This window comes from Centruroides sculpturatus, unplaced genomic scaffold (genome assembly GCF_000671375.1).
Source record: "Centruroides sculpturatus isolate CEXI.00-Female unplaced genomic scaffold, Cexi_2.0 scaffold1648, whole genome shotgun sequence".
NCBI classification, from domain to species: Eukaryota; Metazoa; Arthropoda; class Arachnida; order Scorpiones; family Buthidae; genus Centruroides; species Centruroides sculpturatus.
The window spans coordinates 55849-70456 of NW_019385831.1; the positions used below are offsets into that span (position 1 = coordinate 55849).

The following is a 14608-nucleotide window of genomic DNA, read 5'->3' on the forward strand; positions in this document are numbered from 1 at the left end:
AATTTCTCAACATGATCTAATGTCTCTTTGATCTCTGTTTAGAAACTGATTTAACCCCTTTTGCAATGTTAGCAGATTTAATATGTCTTTATTTTTCACGATTGTCGATATCGTCGTTCTCGGAATACGGTATGCAACAGTTAAATCTCGAACATGTATGCCACCTTTATATTTTTCAACAATTTCTTTTTCCAGTTCCATTTTCATTCTAGTCAATTTTTTAGTTTTCTGTTGCTTTTCATTTGCCTTTTTGCAATTCATGATTAATAAAAATAATAAAATTTTACTTACAAATTAAAATCAAAAGAAATTTAACAAAGTTATAAACCATGGCATCGCAAACATCTAGTACACCAATAGTGCTACTTGTTCATAGATGGCGCGTAAATTGAATTAAGTCATATACCGAACAAAAGTCATATACCAAGTAAAATTTGTTTTGTCCAAACAGGACATATCCTAAAGCAGATGTATACCGAGGTACCACTGTACTTCATTTATTCTAACATCTGCATTCAATAACCTTTTAAGTTTGGCAATACATTTCGGTTCTCGAAGATGTTTCAATTCTTTCAGCTTTTGATTTTCAGTCTCCTTTTCATTGATGCTATTCTTAGCAGATTCTAACCGTGTTTGAGTCTTTTTCAAGTTTTCTGATAATGACACAATTTCGGGCTTCTGCAGATCATTTTGCTCATTAATAGATTTAATTATTGAATCCAATTTTATGATTTCACTTTCTTTTTCAGAAAATACTTCTCCAGCCTTCAATACGACAGTTGCTTGTTCTGCTATTTCTTTATGCTTTTCAGCAAGTTGAATTTCTAAATTTTTCACATTTTCTTTTAGCTTTAATATTGCATTGTCTTGATTGTATCTTGTGGCCTGAAGTGTACTAATGGTTGAGGAAGCAAAAACTAGAGCAGATGTTGTGAGTTGGGTTGTATGTTGTATTGGTCTGTTAGCTGCAACCATCATATGGGTCTGCGTTGGGTTTGTCTCTCATATCGAGATATGATGATTGTGGCTACATTGTCGACATGTTAGTTTTCCTCATTGGGACAGTTGCGGGCAGTGTGATTTTGGCCTAGACACAGAAAACAATCTTGTGCAGTTTCCCTGCATGGTCTCTTGGATTTGTTCTAAGTGATCAGTCATAACTGAAGTGGTGGGAGCTATTGCAGAAGGCACACGAAGGATGGGAGGAACTTCTCCTTTTGGTGTTTTTTCTTGTAGACTTATTTCTTGTCCCCACTGCTAAAGTGGCTGCCATAGCTCAGGGTTCTTCTCTTGTGAGAAACTGATCCTGTGGTCCACAGATAGTAGTTGTGGTAATAATACCATCTATTTCATTTCCCACAAACTTCAGCAATTGTTCCATGTTGGACTCACTAGTACTCTTATGATGAGCATGGACAAGCCATCGTTCACACAAGGAATCTGGGAAGGCCTGAAGGATTTTTGGTGTTAGGATGCATAGTGCCTGAGGGCTCTCCCAGGGCTTTCAGTGCATGTACCCTATTATTGCAGTCAACAAAGAGGTCGTTCAATTCAGCAGCTATAGGATGGATAAGAGGTTGCAGACTCTATGCAGTCGATGCGTACCTGAATTATACAGTTCTTATCTCCATATTTCTTCAATAGTCATGCCTTAGTCTCAGCATATGTCCCTGCATGGTGATGCTATCTACTAGGTGCTTAGCCTCTTTTTGGAGACATTCCCAAAGAAAGACATGCTTCTCAATGTCTGGTATGTTAGAATCCTCATCAATAGCTGCTGTAAACTCTTCCCAGAAGCGTTGCCATTTAGCAATTTCACTTTTTCAAACGATTTGAACCAAAGCGGGCAATCTAGTGCAAGTGGTCGTCTGTAGTTTGTAAAGAAAGGGAAATCTAGACTTATTGGGCTTGTTGTAGTCAGCTCGGATGTGGCGTTCCTATGGTTGAGAACTCGTTGAACTCTAATCACAACAAGTCTGGCAGAGTCTTTCCTCTCTTCACAGGCAGTGGTGTTGGTTTCATATTCTGTGTCTTTGAGTTTATTGTGAATGGCCTCTCTAATATCTTTAATTCCTTAAGCCATTCATTCAACATGTCGTGGGACAGTTTGATTTTGTCGGATGACATTGAGTTAGAAATGGCGTAGACCTTGCAATCGTCTTTGTCATGGATGTTCTTACAATAATGTGGCGGCAGCGGAGCTTGCTCAATTTCTTGTTGGAATTTGAATTCGTTCTGGTCGAAGATGTCTCAGTCGTATTTCAGTCAATGGTGATGGTCGAGTAACAAAATCAGTTCTGCCAACGGAGAAGACAGGGCAATATGGCGGATGAACGCACATGGCGATATAACGGTGAAGGCACATAGCGATGAGCAGAACAACAACAGAGTGGATAACGATAGTACCAAGTAAATTTTGTACCTGTCGATGTCAGTTATGTCCAAATTTTGTGTTTGAAGGTATCAATTGTCTCACTTGTGAAAGTGATGGTATGAGTGGTAATGTCCAAATTAAGGCAGGAAAGTTCTTGATCCTTGTTGAGTCTCACTAATCCTGGTTATGGCACCAATATGTTGTGACTATGCGCAATAACACAGACAAAGGGGTGAGACTGTGAACGATAAATTTATTGTCTGTTTAGGATCAGTTACATGGTTAATGGCAGGACAACGGTCCAACTACTCTCTTGTCGTGTGACTGACTCTCCTCGCTGTTGAGGGGCACCCTTGTCATTGCATCCCTCACAGCAACCATGTAACTTTTAAGCAGACTGCCATGAAATTGTAGAAAAGGGCTTGTTGCGATCAGTACAATGAACACCCAATTTAATGGAAAGGTGATTTTTGTATGCAGGAAGAAGACATCACAGATGATGTGAGGGCACACAAAATGCATGCAATCAGCACATGCAGTGCAAGACTACAATAAAAAGATTGCTTTGATTCCATACTGTGTGCATTTTATTCATTTTTGCACTAGTATGCTTTCTTCCTCTTTTAAGTACAAAATAATGTCTGTATTCTGAATTTCATGTCTCCTAGGTGATTTCTTAGAGTTACGGCAAAAAAATTGGTGCTTAAGTTTTGCACATCAGTGTATTTACTTTCACAATTTATTTGCATAATTGGGACACTTTATTCATAAACACAGTTGAATTAAAGATGATGGCTAGTTAGTAGCCACTTCCCTGTTAAGGCTAAGTACCATACCATACATACAAAGCATCTTCAAACATGCTTTTACAAAGATAATATGCCCCACTGTATTAAGTTAGACTTTGCTAGCAAAAAGTTAATATGCTTAGCTTTGCTTTTGTTAATTATTTTGTATTAAATTTAATAATTAGTAAATAAAAATTAAGTAGAATTATTAAATTAGTTAACTAATAATTATAATAATTTTTTAATGTTAATATAAGATAGAAGTCTAAAACTGCTTATCTTTTAGAAAAAAATTATTTTATATTAATTAGTCATACTAGCCAAACTATAGTTTGAATAATCTGGAAGTTAATACAGTAGAGCAGTGGTTCCCAATTAGTGGTACGCGTACCCCGGGGGTACGCGAAATTGCGTAAAGGGGTACGCGCGGCAATCTAAAACCGGTCGATTTAAAATTGAAATGCATGAGATGAAGCAATAAAAAAAATAATGGATGGACCATGAAAAATTCAGCAATTTACAAAATGATGTTGAATGCACAAATTCGTTTATTTATAACTAAAAATAATCTCAAAATTTCATTAAAAAAATGCATTTGTGACAATACCTAAATGAAATTCTTACGCAAGAAACAAAAATTGTACAATTAACACAAATTGTGTTAATTGTACAATTATCATTATTATCATGTCAGTGAAGTGGCAATAAAATATTTACCGCTATTTTGCACAACGTACCTCTGCGAGAGCGGATTTTCGGCCATGACAAACATGAAAACTAAACATCGTAACCGACTTCAACTCGAAGATGACTCGAGACTAAAGCTGATCAAAAAGCAACCAGATTTTGCAAAGTTGTGCAAAGAAAATCGTGCACATTTGTAACATCAAAATTAAATAACCTTATGTTATTTTCGTTATTATTAAAATTGTATTTTAAAGGTAATAAATGTAAAAAAAAAACTTATTCTATTTATCACTAGCTGTCTACCTACAGCTTCGCACCGCATTATATGGAATTTTCTTGTGGGAGTAAGATATTTTCTCGCAGTAAAATGTAGCCCATGTTCATCTCCAACATGTAAGCTATCTCTGTGCCAAATTTTATTAAAACCTGTTCAGTGGTTCAGACGTGAAAAATTAACAGACAGACAGAATTACCTTCGAATTTATAATATTAGTGTGGATTAATATGAATTTCTGCTATAAGGGGTACGCGAGTTTGAGCTCTTTCTTGAAGTGGTACGCAGGAAAAACTAATTGGGAACCACTGCAGTAGAGCATCAATTATCCAAATACTGATCAACCGAAACATCGGTTAACTGAAAGCGTTCCAGTTGGCAAATTCAAATTTCCGCTAGTACTGTGGCACTGCAGCACTTTCCTCCTCCAGCCAACTGACCTACATGACCAAACTTGTCACTTGTGATAGATCGTGCTGTATGTACTGTAGTTGTTGTACTGTTTGCAATGGTGATTAAGCATAAACGTGTTCTTCTCAATGTTTCTGGTAAACTTAAAATAATAGACCAGTTGAAGAGTGGTGCTAGTGGATCAAGCTTAGTTCAGGAATATGGAGTTGGAAATTATTTAAATTTCTGTTAAAAAATCATTGTAAATTTGTGAACAGAAATGAAACAGGCTAAGCAATATTTTAGTGCTTAAGATAACAGCTTCTAAACTGAATACCGGTAATTGTCTTGCTTTCAATAGCCACTCTAGTGGTGCAGGATATATGATACAATAGAGAGGTTTCAAGTCAACATTACAAATGATGTCATGAGCATGCACAATTGTCCAGTGCTATCTTTGTGATTTGTTTGTTTTGTGTTTATGCATGCTTTTATTGGAGCTTGTGTTGTTTATTCATTATGAATATCACTATGGCAAATTTTTGTGTAATGCTAGTTCACTCATGAACAAAGGAATATCATACATCATTATATAATATTATATAAAAGACAGAAAAAAACTAAGACCTCCTGCCCTGTCTAATATCCAAGAACTGAAAACTGGTGATTGGACAGGATGAAAAGGAAGACATCTTAGTTTCTTCTGTATTTCATATAATGTGAATATACCATCTGCCTTTTTTTAATTAAAAGTTTTATATCACCAAACAAGTGCTTCTTAAAATTTGTTCACAACAAAAGTAACGTGAATTTGATCTATCCATTTGATTTCTATTAAATGAAAAATACTAAACAAAATTGTTCAAAATTGCATATTCCGTAATGATGATTAATAATTTCATTCCAGCTACTTTAATTTAAATTAAACATTACACAGAATGCAGATTATGTAGAAATTTTTTTTATCATATATTCATCTATAAATACAATTTATACAAGATTCAAATACTCATGAATTGATAAATTATTTTAAGCATTATTAAAATCAATTCATTGGCTGGTGTTAAATTACGGCATGGAATCATCTGTCATTCATCTTTAAACAACATTAAACAACAGACATTGGAAATGATTTCTGTATTATATTTGGATATCAATTTACGAATCATCCTTCTGTTACCTCCGAGATTTAAAGTCACATCTGGGTATTAATGTCCAGTTGAGAGTTGTCACAAATCGGTAAAGTGATCCTCTTCGAAAATCTTAGTGTTAATCAAAGATTATAGTTTAGCAGATGAAGAATAAAAATGCATTTTGAACCAATTGTCCTTCCACTCTGATTTACATAAATAAAAGTGTGTATTTTTTAAGATATAAATCAATAATTTTCATTGTTGGTTTACAAATAGATAAGTTAGGATTTTGGTGAGCAACATTAGCATTTCTTTAAGATGCTACTTTTTACAGTGATTTTTTTTACATTAGTAACAAATAATCATTACATAGTAACCTTCAAGTTGTTTCTATCAAATTCTTATATATTACTTGTATATAAGTACCATAATGATAAGCTTTTTAAATATTAAATTGTCATAATAATATATAGCAGGTGATAGCAGAGTGGTTACTTCAGTACTGTCATAATAATATATTATTGAAAAATTTTTTACCCCAAAGGAAAACCTTCCTCATTGTATGATGTGTCGTCACCAATCTGGATGCCAACATCATACATGAGAAATGAGAATAGCTACAACCCAACTGCATATCAGGAGCATTATGAAAGAACACATAGTCAGGAGAAATCAAGCCACTTGTAAGAATATACAATATAGAATATAACTATCTTACATAGTTATGGGCCTCTAAGTATTTATAAGCTTTCATTTGTGAAAATGTGTAGAATTTGTCGTCAAAACCAAATACAATAGAGCATCGATTATCTGACCCCCGATTAACCGTCACCTTGGTTAACCGACCGCGTTCTAGTCTGCAAATTCAAATGTCCGCTAGTGATGTGGCGCTACAATATTTGGCTATGTCTTGGCTACTTTAATATTATTTTTACATGTTTTAGCTGGCAACACTGGATTGACCATGAAAGGGAGCCAGTATTTAAATGAGGCTTAATTTTCTAATTTTTAACGATACAATAGCAATGATTATTATTTTTTTTTTAAATTTGATAGGCTTAACATGGAGGAAAATTCAACGCGAAGTAGGTCAATAGCAATATACTAATTACATGGGATATAATAATATACTACACTAATAATGGATTTTTTCATACTTTTCGGTTATCCAACTTTTCAATTATCCGATCAACCCTAGTCCCCAATTGAGTCGGATAATCGATGCTCTACTGTAGTTAATGATGTTACCAAATTCTACTTTAGGCCATAACTCTTGATCTACAATGAAAATGCTGGCTTCTTATGGATCAGCTTTGGAAAAACGTTGGATTCATATGGATCGACACACTGACATAATGAAACTTTCTCTTCATATAAAACAGCATCTTGTCCTGTCACTGTGGGAATAGCTTGCCAGAAAAGCATCTTTTTTAACTTTGTTTGTGATATAAAAATACTGCAGTTCTATTAAGTTTAAATAGAAAAAAAGCACTGCCAACCTGTCAAATAACAAGCACGTGCAAACTAAGTGAGAGGAAGCTAGATCGTAAACATGGAAAATGGGTGAGCCAACGTGCATTTTATCGCATGACATATGATCTTGAAACATCTCTATAGGTTATAAAGTTTTGTTTTTGCAATTTTCTGCAGGCTATACACTCAAAATTATGGTAATTTTTATTTATAAGAGGAACAGAATGTATCACTGCATGACTCCACAAACGTAATCCAGTCTTTTTTCATTAAAGATATATGCCTTCATCACAATTAGCTGGTATTTGAATAACAGTGGTGAATGTTTGATATTAGAGACATCCTTTGCTTCATGTCACTGTATGCCAATTTGGATGTAAAACTTTGTTATATGAACAATGTCTTCTTACTTTATTTTCAACAAAGTAGACAAAATATTATTTAAGACAAAAATCAACGTTTGAAATATAGAGAAATAATAATCATAATTTTTTTTCTCTAAAAGATTTCAATATACCATTTTGTGATTATCTAGGAAACTGATGATCTGGTGTTTTTTTAAAAATTGAATTATTCTCATACTAAGAAAACACTATCTATGGAATCAGTTTATGAATAATGATTATTCTTAATTGTATTTTTTTATGTTAAGATTTCTCTTGATTTATTATTGCAGATAAGAATTTTCATAATTTTTTTTATCATTGATTTGGGAATCTGTTAGAATTTAAGAACTGGACCAAAAAATAACTTTTTTCCCTTCCTTTTTTGATTTTAGTTCAAGTATTCCTATATTTTATAATACTTTTTGGCTTATTTTGAGTAGAATTTTATTTTAATTTTGGATGTTTATAGAATACTGTTAAACCTACCGAACTCTCTGGAAAAGTATTGGCTTTAAATTTAAAAACTAATCAGTCAACACAACCTTTTAAAATACATTGTGATGATTCAAGTGAAAGTGATGAAACACAAATAAAGACTGAAAATGCTGAAATTGCTACACAGAATCATGAAGATCAAGCAAAGCATACAGCTACATCAGTTGCTTTAGCTGCATTATCTCCAGATGAAGCAAAAGAAATATATGCAGGTCTGAATTTTAAATATAAAATTTGTTATTTTTAAATAAATATAATTACTTTTCATGAATTTTTTAAAAAAAGTTTGTTCATTTTCAAGAATTTTTTCATTTGGTNATCTTAATTCATAAAATACTTTAAAAAGAATAATAAAATGCTTTTCATAGATTTAAAAAAAATAGCAAGTGAAAAACATTACAAATCAATAATGAAATTAAGAAAGATAATCCAAAATATTTTTTGTATTTTATGTCAAGTTCTAAATTTTTATTCAAATTTTAAATTTTTTCCATCATCATCTTTATACATTCATTTTAATAATGAATGTATAAAACTGTCCAATATTTGTTTTATCAGTGTCCTCAATTACTAATGTAACGAATTTTGGTATACAGTAAAAACTGCTTAATCAACCACCCATATTCAACAGGCACCTGTCAAAATGTTAACTGAGTTATCCGATAAGAATAAAATACCAATATACTATAGCTCTATCATTGAAAAAATTCACTTATTTTTGCTCACCTTGAGTTTTACTTAGTAGAAATGTCTAAAAAGTGTGCAAAATATGTATGGAAATACAGTATTACAGCACCACCTGTTTTGGACAACCACCTGTCTAAAAGACCACTTTTTGAAAGGAACTGCATGTGGTCACCATAGACAGGTTTTACTGTATATGAAAAATTAGATATTCTTTAAAGCCAAAGTTATCAATTGTTTAAGTGCTTATGAAAGTCTTATAGTTCTGCATCAGACAACACTGATGACCTATTCATTTTTTTAGACAAAAACTTAATGTTTGTGAGATTGATAATGTCAAATTCTTCCAAGAAAAATCTTGGAACTTTTAGAGAATTTGATTTCTCAGTTTGAAAAGTCAATTGCCTTATCAAGTAATTGACCTTTAAAAAATGAATACCCTCTCAATTTTTAAATTTTCAAAATAGAGTAAAATATTTTGAAAACTTAATTATATTAATTTCTCAATTTTATTCTTCTTTACACTCTTAGTATATCATTAATAAATAAAAATATTTTAAAAGGAACTGAATTTATTAACTTACCTGAGTAATAATATCAGCAGAAGCAATCATATCTGCTAAGCCTTGGTCAACAATATGTAGTTCTAAATCACGAAGCATAGGAGTTATTCCATCAGGAACACGATCCATCAGTTTGAACATCAGTTGTAACCCTAAATATTTGTTACTGTTATTAATAGTTACATTAATAACAATAAGTGTATAAACTAAATTTAAATTTTTTTTATTTAATAACGAAATTCAATTTTGTCTCAGATATACTGAAATGTTTACATAAGTTTTATTAATCTGATTTTTTTTATTTAATAATGAAATTCAATTTTGTCTCAGATATACTGAAATGTTTACATAAGTTTTATTAATCTGGAAGTTGTTTTCTAATAATCAGATTAAATTAATTAGTTACATGTTTAATGTATTTACTTGCTTTCAGATTTTTCTTTGAGCTTTATCTAAAGAAATAAGGTGCATCCCATAAATATATAGAAATCTGTCAGTGCCTTTATAAAATCATTCACACTGAAACCGTTGCAAAAATAATTTTTTAGCTTGCTTGAACTTTCACAAATACACACAAAAAATGATAACCATTTATAGAGACAGAAGAAAAATAAACAACAATTTTAAAGAATCACAATCAGTTTGACTGTCCCAAAAGTACTGTACATAACAAAATTAACTGAAAAAATTAATTACATTGTTAATAAATTATATTCAATGATAACCTAACATCCAATGAAGTCTCCCTTTGCCAAAATAATTTTATAAATATGGTCTGACATTGATTGTATGAGATTTTCAAGGACAGATGTGCCTATTTCTTTCCAGTGGTAAATTATGACTTTTTTTTTTTAGTTTCTTTATGCCCAGCTTCATGCTTCATGTCCTATTATTAATATATTGTTGCCCATTTGTGTATTCATCTCTAACCAGATTCTCCAAAGATTTTCCATCAGATTAAAATCAGGATAGAGCTGGCCAATCAATAATAGGCACCCTATTATCTAAAAAACATATATACATAGAGTTTATTGTGTAAATGGGAACATTGTCCTGTTGAAAGAACAATCAATTCCCAGCAATACATTCTGCAAAAAAAAAAAAGGCAAGAAATTGCTTGCCAACATGTCTTGATAATCATTTGCTTTTCTAGGCCTTTGTAAAAAAGCAAGTGGAGTCTTCCTTGCCAACTAAATCTACTCTACACCATAACTGAGCCACTATTTTGTTGTCATTTGGAATATAGTCTTTCTTTCCTTCTTAAATCATGTCATTAATGGCTCCAACCTTGGACCATCAAAGTTGAATATTGTCACTCCAGATGATTTGTTTACATGTGTCCATACTGTGCATTTTTTCCTCACCAATAGTAAATGTTTCTCCTTGGGTACATTCATTAAGTTGAATGAGTTAAACGCATTAGTAACAAAAGTTGAAAAGTAGTAGTCTCGCTCAGGTCGCATGCTCTGCAGTGATGATGTTTCGAACGAAACTCTAACGAAGTTCACAAAGGAAAGATTTGGTTTACTTCGTTAAGAAAATGGCGTTCAACAATATTGATGTTTCTGATGTACTACATATGTGCACTAATTGTGGGTTGAAAGGCAATATGTTACAAATAATGACCCATATGCAGAAATGAGAATGGTAAGCAGAGTTCTTATTTTTTTTATCTTAAATAAAAAAATTATCATACAAAACTTCATAAAATCTTATATTGTATTTTATCCTAATTACTTTTTTACAAAAACTACACATTTACATAAGATATAAGTATATAATAAAAGAATATACCATTATAAATAATTATGTCAAGAATAAGAATATTAATGATTATATCTGATGCTAAATTAATATTTCTAAACAGTTGATACACTTGATACATTTTGTGCAGTTTTTCCTTAATTATTGAAGTTAATATATAACAATTAATAAGCTTTTTGTCTTCTTAGAAATAAGTAAAGTAGCACAATTATTCACTTTTTGTTGGGACTTATCACACACGGAGTTGGAATATAAATCCCAACAAAAAGTGAATAATTGTGCTACTTAAAGTTAATATGTTAAATAATAAATGAATAGTAGCTGAAGAAATTCAATACGTTTATATTTAAAAAAGAAACATATGCTACAGAACAGTAGATAATAACATACAAGGCTAGGGCATCTAAGCATGAAAAATAAGTTATATCTTTAATTATTTATGACTTTTAGGACCTAGATGTCCTAGCTTTAATAATAAACTAATTCATATTAATATCAGTTTTAATTAGAATATTTTATTACTTAGCTTGTTCAAATTAATCTTCATATAAGTGTTCTTTTATTGTACAAATCTAAGCATTTTGCTTTTAAAATAGACCTTTTTAATTTAAAAACTATAGTAATCTTAACGTTTAGCTTNGTTATGAAACAATAAAAAGTATTAATGATGTTCATTCTATAAAGAATTTTTTATTTATTTGATCCTGAAATAATTCATAATTAAAAATAAAATTATACTAACTTTTTAGATTAATATTTTTGTATAGTGCTGAATGTTTAAGTACCAGACTTAACTGAGCAGCTATTAATTAGATACTCAAGTATCTCATGAATACCAATTTAAAAAATTACATATGTATTCAAAAAAAATCATGAGTAAAATGATTTTTAAAAATAATTAAATTATAGTAAACATTTAATATTTAGCTGTTGTCCCTGGTGATAGCTGACTGTGTCATCCATTTTCTTTTTTCCAAAAATGGTAATACTACTAAATTATCTAATTGATTCAGCAGGACCAACTGACCAAAACTCCAACCTTGATTGATTAGTCCTTAGAAAAGAATCACAAAGTTGGAGAATAATAAAAAAGAGGAGATAGTCTCATCCAGAAAGAGTTGATGTTAGAGTTGCATTCAGAAAGTCAATGAAAAAAGTCAAAAACTGTGAAAAAAGACCTTTGAAAAACCTTTAAAAAAGTTGCCAAATTACAAAAAATAACTCCAGTCTCTTCCAACATGCCATAACTGCAGAGATGAATGGTGTAACAAATGAGGCCAAGGCTATATAGTTTAGAAACAAATTCTAGGATAAATTTAATGTTTGAGGTAAATTCGAGGTGATGCTATTTCTCATAAACATTAAAAAGAATTCTTTTGTAAATTGTCCTTTTTTTTCTTAACTTAATATTTGTTTTCATATATATATTACCGTGAAAGACAGAGAAATTAGAGAATGTTGACACATACAAAATACGTCGGTGAAAGACTGAATATTTGGTTATATTATTATACATTCAAACAATCGCTGGTGTATGTCAAGAAGCATAGATAAGCTTTGATGGAGGTCGAAACAACACCCAAGAAGCCAATGTCAACAGAAAGGCAACAGTCGGTCACCAAATCCTTTGTTCTGCCACGATTCAAATCAAATGGTATCTATTTGTTATACTCTGGAACACTGCTGTTTGTCAGTCTTATGCAAGGTTTGCTGGTGCATGCAATGTTTTCTTAAATTTTATTTTTTTATCCGATACCCTAATTTATATTGAATGAATACTGCAGTGAACCAAGAACCTTTTTTTTTGAAAACTTATATGCATTAATTGCAAGTAAATGAGAAGACAATTGTTTTTATTTTTTCTCAAGAAAAGTACTCTAAAATACTGTCTGAAGTAATTTCTGCTAAAACTAAGTGCAGCACACCTTTGGATTACAGATGATTACAGATGATTAAAATGTTTTGATGTTTTAAAAATTAATGAAGAAGAGAAATTAATTGTACCATTAAAACAAGGAGAAACAAATATACAGTATTATGTTACCAATGATAAATTGTTCAGTATACTATCTGAAACTCACAGCAGAACAGGCCATGGAGGAAGAACACACATGCTTAAAGAATTGCAATTTAAATACATAAATATTACATATGAAGTTGTAATGTTGTATTTAAATTTATGTAAACAATATCAAATGAAACATAGTGCACCTAAAAAAGGTATTGTTGTGAAACCAATGATCAGTACGGAGTTAAACTCAAGATGTCAAGTCACACAAGGATGGCGAATATAAGTTCATAATGGTGTATCAAGATCATTTAACGAAATTTGTCCAGCTACTACCTTTGAATATTAAAACAGCTGAAGAAGTAGCATATCACCTTCTTCGAATATTTTTAACATTTGGTGCCCCAACTATATTGCATTCAGATAATGGTAGGGAATTCTGTAATTAAGTCATATCCAAACTATGTGCTAAGTGGAAAGATGTTAAGATAGTTCATGGAAAGCCTTGTCATAATCAAACACAAGGCTCAGTTGAAAGGGCCAATCAGGATATACAGAATATGTTAACTGCATGGATGAATGATAACAATACAAATAAATGGTCAGATGGTTTGCCTTTTGTACAATTTGCCAAGAACACTACATATCATGAAGGAATACGCCAAAGTTCTTATGAAGCCATGTTTGGCATTAAACCAAAAAGAGGCATAGCATTGTCATCTTTGCCTAGCAAACAAATTACAAATATTGAAACCGAAGAACATCTCAAAGAAATTGTTAATACTTTTAAAAGAAATTTGAGTAATGGCCATAACGAATACCATATTCCAAAGGAAAATATTGAAGAGGAGCTGCAACCCACCACATCTTCATGTCAAGCCCTGACTGAACAACACAAATTTATTTCTATAAAAAGAGTGGCCGCCAAAGAGAATCTTCTACTGCAAGCAATGAAAATGTTACAAACCTCAAAAAGAAAATTTCCTCCTGCTCAAATTTGTGATACCATACAAATACAAGTCCCTGATGTCGACCATGGCCGTTATAGATTCCCAAAATGTGTTGGTTGTTGTTGTTAGAATAGAAGACTCTGACTTTTATAAATTAGCAAACAAAAAAGCTACCCTCAAGCAGCTTTATACCTGCAATCAGTTCGTAATATGTAAAGAAAAGTTACTTTCCATAGATGAGATTTCTTCTCAAGAAATATCGCTGAGAGACGCAGCTGCAGATAATTCAAAAAGTGGAGGGCAAAGTTATACATTCTGTCATTGCGAAAAAGAAGTGTTCCACAAATAAATGCAGTTGTAAAAGCAAGGGACTCTTGTGAAATTCAAAGTGTCATAACAGTTTAAAATGTAATAAATAAGATTGTATAAAGTTAATCACATAATATTATGTGTAAGTTTACTATTGCATATTATTTTTCTTTTCTGATTAAGAACGTACTGTTCATTTTAGGTTCAACAGTTTATTTACATGTGCTGTTACTTAAGCTTTCTCCTATTTTGACATATTAAAAAGTTGCATTTTTGTCTTAATGTAATAAAAATATTTTTATTCAACATTCACCATCAGTGCATGCTGAA

The 14608-nt window shown here is 31.5% G+C and overlaps 1 protein-coding gene across 1 annotated transcript in view; it reads right to left on the minus strand.

Moving 5' to 3' along the window:
- Nucleotides 1-8941: 8941 nt before the first annotated feature.
- Nucleotides 8942-14608, minus strand: part of LOC111642398 (cullin-5-like) — a 42642-nt gene continuing 36975 nt past the window's right edge. The window contains exons 7-9 of the mRNA XM_023388747.1: nt 12591-12636; nt 9269-9453; nt 8942-9106 (exon numbers count right to left, since the gene is read on the minus strand). Coding sequence (XP_023244515.1) covers nt 8942-9106; nt 9269-9453; nt 12591-12636 — 396 coding nt within the window. The remainder of the gene's footprint in view (nt 9107-9268; nt 9454-12590; nt 12637-14608) is intronic.